This window comes from Cheilinus undulatus, linkage group 1 (genome assembly GCF_018320785.1).
Source record: "Cheilinus undulatus linkage group 1, ASM1832078v1, whole genome shotgun sequence".
Lineage (NCBI taxonomy): Eukaryota > Metazoa > Chordata > Actinopteri > Labriformes > Labridae > Cheilinus > Cheilinus undulatus.
The window spans coordinates 27,138,983-27,149,761 of record NC_054865.1 but is presented as its reverse complement, the minus strand read 5'-3'; the positions used below and the strand labels follow the sequence as shown (position 1 = coordinate 27,149,761).

The following is a 10,779-nucleotide window of genomic DNA, read 5'->3' as shown; positions in this document are numbered from 1 at the left end:
AATACTTTTTCTTTGAATATTTTTAAATGTGTAAATATATACTGTACTTATTTTATTTCTTATGTTGTTTTATTTTTTTATGACTAATATTTTAATATGCATATGTATGGAAACCTTTTTTTTAACCATAAACGGGCAAGGAACCATATATGGTCACTTTGTTGACCTTGATTTTCACCACAATAATAGAAAACATACAGAAAAGTGACAAAACATAAATATAGCATAATATTCTAGAGCTGAAATTTGGAATTTGAAAGTATTTCAATGAGTGCATTGTAAAGGGTTAATGACACTTTAAATAGTTAGTTAAACAGTTAAATATTCTTTGAGAGCTTCTGCAATATTTGGAAATCAAATATGCTAAATTTAGTAAAGCTAGGTCAAACTTTTATTCTACAGAGCGTTTAAAACAACCACGGTTGACCAAAGTGCTGCACAGGCTAAAGACACAGAAGGCAATAAAATACATTTCTGATGAAATAGGATGACATCTTGTGTAGCAGGACTTTATATATATATATATATATATATATATATATACATTTTACAGCTTTTAAACCAGATTGACCTCCATCAATTTTCATGACAAAACTTTCCTCATTGGGATGAAACTACTTCACATTTACTGACCTTTTCTCTGCTTCTATTCAAAGCCTGGACACTGTAGAAGTGAGTAGCTATACGCTTAATTAAAAAAAGAAAAAAACAGGCACATATGTCCCTATGAAACAGTGAATGGACATGGCTGCATCTGTTTGAGGTTAAGTTTGCGTTCGATGTGCTGCTAAATTGACTAAATTCTGTCTGGACAGAGCTGGGCTAGCTAATTTCCAAATGTGCATTAAGATAAGCCACTTCTCTATTAATTGAACCTTCACATTTACTTACAGACATAAGAGGAGTAAATCAAGAAGTAGTAAGAAACTGATTTTGTTGAAAGTACAGCTGTTCTTTAATCTTATTTCTTGTGTGACTGTAAACTCTAATGTTCTTATCTGAGTTAATGCTGAACCAGAAAAATGGGATGAAAACTACAACCTGTTACATTTATCTCTGCACGATCTTATGATTTTATAAAGAGATTGTTTTGTTTATTAGCAGATAGGTCCATTTAAAGGAATTAACAATCAAGTTAATATATTCTAAAGACATGACAGTGTGACCTTAGAAGTTGGGTCTGCACTCATTTAAAGAGCTCGGGTCTCTTTCATTGCCTGTGAAAAACTAAATCTGCTTTTCAATTACACCATCAACGAAGCGTTGCCATGAAATATGCAATGCAATCAAAGCTGAAACGCATGCTGACTGTAATTGTTTTCAAGGCTGAGGCAAACAAAAGGCACTTTTCACAGGACAGTGATTTGTTAATAATGAACAGCAAATTACCGTCTTTGCTCTTCATCAAATGGGCGGTGACAGCAGATGAGCGGCTGGTGTTGAAAGTAAATTGAATCTGTCACAGAGCATCAAAGAGAGAGGAGACGTACAGATTTACTTTGAAGCAGAAAGACAGACAGACAAGGGCTAGCAGTTTAGAGAAAAAAGAGCTGAGAGCTGAGCTTTCTTTTGTTGTTTTATTAACCCTGGGACATTCTGAGGAAATATGCTGTATCAGATTCCTGTCACAGCTGACTCTGTCTGTGTGACCACGTTCTTTACCACACACATTGAGTCTGTGAGTGAAGAGACCTGTTATTCCTGCTGGCAGCTGAGCTCTGTCTCTGCAGGGCTGTTTGGACATCAATAAGGTGAGATTTATTTACAGGCACTGTCTTATACGAGCAGAGTTTCCTGTTGAGGATTTAGTCAAGGTTGCTTTATGGCTGAGGCTCTATGACACAAACAAAAATGGCTGCCAGTAGTTTGACCAAGTTGGACCAGAGAAACTCAGAAAGGACGACAAATGACAAAATTATAAGCCAGATTCTGCTTGTCCTTAAAGTTAAAGTAGCTGCAATTTAAAAGCCATAATATAACATTCAGTTGAAGCAAGGTGGTGGCAGCATCATGCTGTGGGGATGCTTCTCTGTAAACATAACTATTGCACCCAGATCGCTGAGCAGTCAAATGACATCTGTCAGTCATGATGATGGAAGAGTAGACATTTTTCTCTCTCCTAGAGGAGACTATCTGTATCAAAGTCTTAATATGATCACTATACGGTAAGTCATTTAAACAAGCTGGATGTTTTCAGGTGTCCTGTTCTTCATTTTCTGTGTACAACTGTGTGGTTAGATTAAAGTTAGCTGCAGTGGCTGTCAATAGTAAAAGAATAAAATCTAATACATGGCTGAAAAAGATATTTAAAGAAGCACTGATGAACTTTGTGTGCTTGTTGCTGAGAAAAATGGGTACAGACAGATGTTAAAAGAGCCTGTCTTTATCCCTCTGCCTTTATATTTTACTAAGGTGAAGCATAGCTGAAGCAAAGAAAAAGAAGACCAGTCCAAATGTGTGCTCTATGATCAGGGAGAGCAGCAGTGAGACTCAGAGTCCCTGTGTCATCATCCGTCCCTTCTGAGTAAACAGCGTTCAATTCTGGCTGGCAGCTACACACAGCGTCCAAAAATAACTGTATGTATTGATTCACAAAGCTGATGTTTATGACAGGGCTGCCCTCTGGAAATGTGTGTATCCATGACCAGAGTGCAAACAAAATAAATCAGGTTATGGTGACCGTTCCGTAACCTTGCTTGAAAATGATTGGATGGTGCAGGTCAGCTGGTATCCCAGCGGCCAGTGATGACTCAGTGATGGAGCTGATGCCAGTCTGCTAATGTAGGAGCAAATTCAGTGCTTAAAAGAGCATAGCCATTAGCTAGTTCAGTGAATTAGTGTTGATGTAACTTCCGTTTCTTTTAGAAGTCAAATATAGTCATTTAGAATCCGATCATTGATTTAAAATGGATGCATAAATTCAGTGATGTGATTATAAATTATACTGCTAAATCATAATACTCCCAATAAGAGTAGGCTATATACTGTGCTTATTTACAACATACGATGCATTCAGAAAGTAGTCAAACCCCCTTTCCTTTTTTGTTTTTCTGAAGTTGCAGCTTGATACTACAGTTTGCTAAAAACTCAAGAAAAACACATGAAAGCCAAGCAGGCTTTCATGTGTTTTGCACTGAGGAGAGGTTTCCATGTAGCCACTCTGTCTGTAAAGGAACCCTGCATGCACAGACAAGTTCATCTTGTTGGATAGATATTTGTATCTCTCAAATGTATATTGAACTAAAAAACTCACTAGATATCTGCATTTTGAGTAAATTTGAGTTTATAAACTCACCCAGAGGCCAACATGTTTTGGTCCGCACTAGTAATGTGATGTCACAGTTCCGCAGCGCTCCCTATGAGCTCTCCGTTCCTACACAATAGCCGCTGTTTCAGACGGTTTTGCTGCTTGCAGCTGTTGCTTCCATAGAAGCTTTCATACCAAGCATGAGTTTGCTGCGTGTTGGTTTTGTCTCTCTGCTGTCAAAGCTCTGTCATTCCACCTAAGTTTTACTTCAATAAAATATCTTACAAGTGACTGGATTCAGTGTATAGAGGAAGTGTGCCGGTTCAAAAATAAAAGCATAATGTACAAATGAAGGGAGTTTCTCCAACAAAATGCGAAAGTGGACTTTTATCTTTAAAAGTATAAACTGGAAGTGATTTCGTACTGTGTTTACCTTTACCTAAACTGTGTGGAAACAGAAAGCTTCATGAGTTGACTTCGGGGAACAACTTTATTAAACAGATGCATTTTAGCTTTTGGCCTTCATCAAGTTCATCAAGAAAAAGATTTCACACATATTCTGCAGATGTGGACATACATGTTTGCTACAAGAAGGTAAATATGCCTCTGTGTTTATAATTTTTCTGTCTAGATGGACAGATAATTGCTCATGGTGCAAATAAAAACTAGAAGAAACCTCAAATTTTTGAATTCTCTGTGCGTAACACATGCTGCATTTCTGAGATGCAGCCCTAACATTGGCTGCCAGTCTGAAACAGTGGTTACTGCAATGGAAAGGCGAGGAGCGCGGCAGAACTGTCACCTCACACCGCCGGTGCGGACCAAAACATGTTGGCCTCCTGGTGAGTATATTATAAACTCAAATATACTTAAAATGCAGATATCTTTTGAGTTTTTTAGTTCAATATACGTACAAGAGATACAAAAACCTATCCAACAAGATGAACTTGTCTGATCATGCAGGGTTCCTTTTAAAGGTCCAATTGGTAAAGTGATTTGTAGGCAAAGGGACAGTCATAATGTGTTCAAATGCAACTTCAGAAATATAAAATTTGTGTTTTGATAAAAGATGTAAATAAATTCAGGTTTTTGGAGTGAAACCTGATTTCTCTAGACAATATAAAATAATTGTGTCAATTGCGTAATTGTCTGATTTATTACCTTTTTTTACTACTTGCACTGTGTTGAATGAGCTTGATGGAACTCAATGGAAGTTCAAGCAGTAAGACTTTCTTACTCATTCATTCTCTTCCCATTCTGGTGATCAGCTGATCATGGGTGTTCACTCTCTTAGGTACAAAGCCATAATTAGATTCTGAAACCCAATTTGTCCAGTCATCATGCACCTGTCATTGTTGCCTGCCTGTGGTTTCAGTGAGGACACTGCAACCCTCCTCCACCCCAGCCACCTCAATTCAGTTCATCAGCATCTAGTCAGATTCCTCACAGGTCTTCTGCTCAGATCAGTCCTACATCCCTCATCAACACCACCACCAGTGTCCAGTTCCTGCTTTGGCTTCACCACCCCCATCCCCATCCCCTTTTAATTAGTTCCCATAAATGAAATGCTCTTAGAACGAGCCATTTCTGTGCCTGTAAATGGTAATTAGCTGTCTGACTCTGCCCCTGACCACACCCCTCTCAGAAAATGGATGGAGTACTCATGATATTACAGACACTTTTTTGATCCCAAGTTTAGACTGGGATTCGAACCATCAATCTCCCAGACTGTAGTCAGCAGGGTAACCCACTGAGCTAGAGGATCAGTAGAGGAGGGTGGAACTTTCCTCCAACTGTGGGAGGGCCAAGTAAACCTGGGGGCGGGTGCTTGGGCCCCTGGTGAGGTCACTAGATATAAAATCTAAGAACGGCTTGTTTCAGCACACATTTTCTGAAAGGTGGAGAAAGAGGACAGCCCAGGGACATATTTGTGTTAGAAAGGCCAGAAAAAGTGATTTTTGCATAATAGGTCCCCTTTAAAGTCCCTCTTCCACTTGTAGGGGGTCTCAATGCACTACAAAGCCAAATAGACTGACCGATCACTAAACCAGTGGGTATATCTGCTGCATGGCAGTACCTTATCTGAATGGACTTGAGGCGCTTTGTGGAACTAACTGATGATATTTCCTCCTCTCTAGATCTTTGCTTATGTTGTACTTCTTCTAATTTGTCATTTAGCAGACATTTTAGTCCAAACTGATGTACAAAGTAACACTGTATATCAAAACTCAAATTATCATTGGTATTGGAATGTATGATTTGCCGATATCACTCATAGATAATCAATTACACAAAAGCTGATCAGGACATCTCTAATTTAAAGCATGAAGTGAACTCACACATCCATGTCTCAAAACATGTATTTTATTCATTTATCTTAAAAAATTAAAATAAAGTGCTTTTATGTACAATATAATAAAACAACAGTCACAATCTCAATGATACAAAAAATACAGTTCACAATGTTATTTTTTACACAACAAATAAAAAAAGAAATCATGCAGGCAAGACCACATTTGTCTAATAGTTATTCAGTCATCTAAGCTGATGGTGTTCAGTATGCTGAGGCAAAGCTGTTGCTGTGTCTCATGGCTGAGCCAGTATGGACGATTCGGAGCTGTGCTGGCGTCTTATTGCAGCACTACATTATTCAGCACAAATGATTAATTACTTCTATTGTGCCGGGTGTTTTTTGTACTATGACTGCACAAAATCCTGAAAAGTTAATGCAATGGATCGCCTACTTAAGCCATTATAGGAAAATAGACTGCTGTAGATGATCTACAAAATATGATATAGTGGCTACATTCATGTTTAGTACAGTATGCTGCATTACTGAGGAGCCACTCAAAATAAAGCATCAGTCACTGTGCTTTTGTTTTCTTTTGAAGAAAAGCACATCATTTATAAATATGCATTTATCACACAGTATCTACCTTTTTAGCATGATGGTATTAAGGTCAAATGAGTTTAATTTTCAAAACTAATGAAATTCATTAGTTGTACTCTTAAATATTCAAAGTTCTGGTAGACATTACCGATGAGCACGGTTTCACACCTAACATAGTCTGCAAGTCTGCAGAATGGTACAAGATTTTGAGCAGCTCCCAGTGTTAAAGTTTGTGGTTAAAGTTTATAGCGGCTTTGTGTGAATCTGTAAATCTACTGACGACCCGTGTTGAGTTTAGCGCGCCCATAGAGGGCTACAATCACCACATTACTGTTGGTGAGGTCACTGCTGGGTAGTGTATGATGTGGCACATGGCTGAAGGCAGATCAACTTGACATCTAAAGGCATTTTAAAAATATGTTGTGGGGTTTTCTCAAGCATCTCAAAGCAGAGCAATCGGCCACCAGAGAGATAGAAAATCTGTCTCAACTGTGGGGGAGACCAGAGCTTTAATAAATCTCATTGCTTGATGATCATTGCTTGTCATATACTAGCTCTGGTTTATTCTGGTTGTTATTTTTAAGAGCTAAAAGGAACAACTAGTACCTCAATCACATCTGCAGTACATGGAGCTCAAGCTGAGTTAGCTTAGCATAAAGCCTGCAAAAACAGGAAAAATGCAGGAAAAATCTGATTCTGTAGAAGAAAATCTGCAAAACCAGCACTTCTAAAGCTCTCTGATTTAAAGGTTTTATCTTGATGCGATAATACAAACAGAATAGTGGCTTGTTTCAGCGCAGGTTATGCCCTTGAATATTTCTTAGCTGGGAGCAGTCACTGCATCAAGTGTGATGATTTCCTCACATCAGATGAAAATAGTGCTTCAAGCTGTCACCATACAAGTTTTGTTTTATTTATCCAAAATCAGATAACAGTTTTAAGTTTGTATGCTAAGCTAAGCTGAAGTAAGTCAAGCCAAGCTGTGGCTGGTGCAGACGTCATATTTCATAGACGTATGTCAGAGTGGTAACAATCTTCTCTATGCATATTTCCTAGCTAGCTGTCCTGCTTTGACATGCTTGTTAGAAAACCAGCCAGAGAAATGTGCACTCGTCTGTGCAGGAGTTAAAATGTTTGCTGAAAAAGGCAGTAAAGAACTATGAAAAAAATATCAGCAGTGTTCACTCTCTAAGTTTCAAGACTATCTCTACAACACATCTTGCACAAGGTCCCTTAAAAACACTCAATATTTAGCACAGATACTTTATATACACAACATAAAAATAAAAACTGAAACACTGACCACTGTTGCGCAGTATTCTGTGCAATTACTTTGTCAACTTGTAGCAGTAACATAGCATTTGTCATCTGCTCAGTGTTTGAAATAGCAAAAGGATCTTTTTCTGTATGATACTGGGATATATACTGTATACTGTAGGCTTACTTGATCAGTACAGTGAGTTGGCGATGTATTCTAAGACATGTGGTGCCATATTGTCCCTATGGCTTTGTAAATGTGTCTCATCGTGGTTTACACAACACTGTCAGCTTCCTACATCTTTGGAAAATTCTGCTTGTTAAGTCTCAAAAGTTGAAGCAGTGTGGGTGCATGGGTGTTTGTAATGGCTGCACTGGTCCCTGTTGTAACTGATTGCTTCAAAGCATCAACACCTTGTGTCTATCAGTAGTTGCATTTCTTTGAATTCGCTCCATTTTTTCTGACATGTGCAAACTTGTAATGACTCAAGACCCTGATTACTTGTGCTTTCACATTAACGTCACCTTGACATCTGAGTTTGGTGAATGCCATGAATGTAAGAAATGAGCCTAGTGGGGGTCAAACTGAGCTTTTAGGCTCTACTCTGTGCATCTACATCACTACATAGGGCAGCTGTTATCTTGGCATGAGACTACTAGATACTATCTCTTCACTACACTGACATAAGTTTGTTGCATTCTGTGAGGGCTTTTAGCATTAAAAAGTTTGAACTTTTAATAGCTTTAAAGTAGTTGTACCTGTGTGACTTAGTATGGATAAATCCAGATGAAAAAAATTACCATATTTTTTCACCTCACAAGCACAACAGTTTTCACATGAAGCCATCTTCATGCCACATCCTTTGGCCCCAGTTCAGATTTTACATTAAAGTCAATTATTTTCCCAATACAGCCTAAAAAAAAGTTCATGATGCGATAACAGTCTTAGAGAAACTCCCAACTTTTGCACTTCACATTTGTTTATTATTAGTGCCTCTTTACTTTTGGAGAAGAAACCCATCTGTGTCTCCATCACCATGTGCTCTTTAACATGATCAATGCAACACAAAACATGCGAGTGGTCATGGCAAGATGGCACTATTGCATTTAGATAAGACAATCAAGTTATTTTGGATCTTTTGGCACAGTGCACATGATGATTCTGGTGCTGCCCTGAACATCGTAGTAGAGTGAATGTCAAAAAAAAAAAAAAAAGTCAGCTCTTTTCTTTATTTGTATCCTTGCCATTTCAGCTTCCACCATGGTATCTGCAGGCCAGTGATGACAAACAGGCTGTCTCAGGTGAGTGGAGATGTAAAGTTTTCCTAAATCGTTCATGGTGCAGTCATGTGTAAATAATACCAACCTTCCTTTAACAACAACGTACATTCAGGAGGTAAATGTCAGTTTCCAGGCCCCTGGAGCTTTCTTTAAGATCATATTTATTGTTCTTTTTTCTTGCAGTCCTTTATCTGTTGTAAGAGAGGGCTCAATTTATCCAGCATGTGCTGGGTTCTTCTGGTCCACCTCATCTTTTATACAGTCAGGACATTTATGCAGGATAAATGTGCTTCTGACTTTCTTGATGTGTGGATCAAAATGAATTCTTAATATTATGTTATACTTAACCTGAAGTCTTGGTCAACATGTATCTTGATTATTGTATGCATAATAACAGAAGTGTAGACTTATCTTCTGCAGAGCATGTAGGGGTCACACACTCAAAAAGGACAGGGCAATAAATCAGTTCATTAATTATTGTCTACTGTTTTAATCATATTATGCGATGGAGATGTTGAATCGAGAGGGATGAATACTGATCAAAACATCTTCTATTTATTGTTATTTTGCCCCATATTGCTGAGCTGCTCATAAGTGGCCTGTGAGAATGGCTCCAACAAAGACCGAGCAGCTGCTTCTCTCTCTTCATGATGCTGGTTGAATCTGAAGTGTTACGCTGCGTCGTCTTTCTGCCTCATGCAGCAAGCCAGACCATCCACTAGCTCTCGGAGTGGAAATGATTAATGAAATGACCTCCAGATCACAGAACAAAGATGGCTAAACTAAAAGATGTGCTGTGATGTAGAAGGATGTTGGGGTTTTCCTCTCCTTCGCTCTGTGGCCTGTATTCTTCGTGGAGATACAGGGTGGCATCTCTCGAAGTGTACATTGTGCTCTCATACGATAGAGTCTTTGATCTCTGAGCCGAGCCTCACTCGAGGCCGCGGGCACGTTGGCGAATATTCCACGTGGCTCTCCTTCAGGTTGAGCGGCCGTCTGTCGGAGGCCTCCGAGAAGCTCTTACTGTTGTCTGGTGAGGACTCGTGGGTAGGCGTGCTGCAGATGTAGTTGTCGTTTAATGTCTGGTAGCCCTTGTGATCAGAAGTGGAAACAGGGATGGTGTTTCCATTTAGGGGCAAGCTCTCTGCAGGTTTTCCCACAATCCTCGGCTTTTTCTGCTGCATGTTGGGGCACTCGTTATGCTTCAGCATAGACTTCATGTGATCTCGGTTCCTGTAGATGACGAACAAGGAGAACACCACCAGGGAGAACGCCAGCAGAGCACACACCACTATCAGCTCGTTCCAGTACGTCTTGGTGTTCACCTGCTCAGATCGAGACTCGCCTGGCAGAATGATGGTCTCCACTGGCTCGATGTGAGGCGTGCGAGAGTGACCCATCATAGTGGTGCTTTCCTGGCGTGGTTCCGCCCTCACACAATAGTTGGCTAACAGCTGGCGGAAACCTTCCTCCTCTGACCAGCACTCGTAGGTCTCCATCCTGTCAGCCTGTGCAACCACGACCAGATTTCCCTCAGGTGTAGCGTAGAGGAACTGACTGGCACTGTCGCTGTAATGCCACCTCCTTTGAGCCAGGTTGGAGCGCAGCTTACAGGGCAACACTCTGAATGTGCTGGCTGGGATTGTTATGAGCTTGCAGTGAGAGCCACCTGTAAAACAAAATATTTGAATTAAAAACAGAAGAACAAGACAGCAGAAATTTAACAGGAATTTTATAGACCTAGTTACAGAGAAAGTCCAACATTTAGGTCTGGTTGTTCAAAAGTAGTCCAACATCAGGTATTTCAAGCTTGGTTTTCTTCTATTTAACCTCCAGTATGTATGGTTAAAACCTTTCAGTAAGATTAGGATTACTCTGATCCAAAATAAATCAAAATCATCCTGATCCAAGCAGAGGGCTGGATTCAGACTGGATTATAGGGTGGAAAACATCTTGCTCTAAAAAGTTGTCTCTGCTTTTGGTGTCAAGTTTATAAAATATACATTAAATTTCTGAAATCAAAGATTTTGCCCTCCTTAAATATATCACCAAATCAGACATTAAATATTTAATCTAAAGTAAATGTGAATATCTTACAGTGTGT

The 10,779-nt window shown here is 39.3% G+C and overlaps 1 protein-coding gene across 1 annotated transcript in view; it reads right to left on the bottom strand.

The window, feature by feature from the left end:
• Positions 1–5,593: 5,593 nt before the first annotated feature.
• The window catches only part of sema4bb (sema domain, immunoglobulin domain (Ig), transmembrane domain (TM) and short cytoplasmic domain, (semaphorin) 4Bb), a 64,968-nt gene continuing 59,782 nt past the window's right edge, over positions 5,594–10,779 (bottom strand). Inside the window, exon 15 of the mRNA XM_041783332.1 lies at positions 5,594–10,344. Within this exon, the coding sequence (XP_041639266.1) occupies positions 9,572–10,344 (773 nt within the window). The 3' untranslated portion in view covers positions 5,594–9,571. The remainder of the gene's footprint in view (positions 10,345–10,779) is intronic.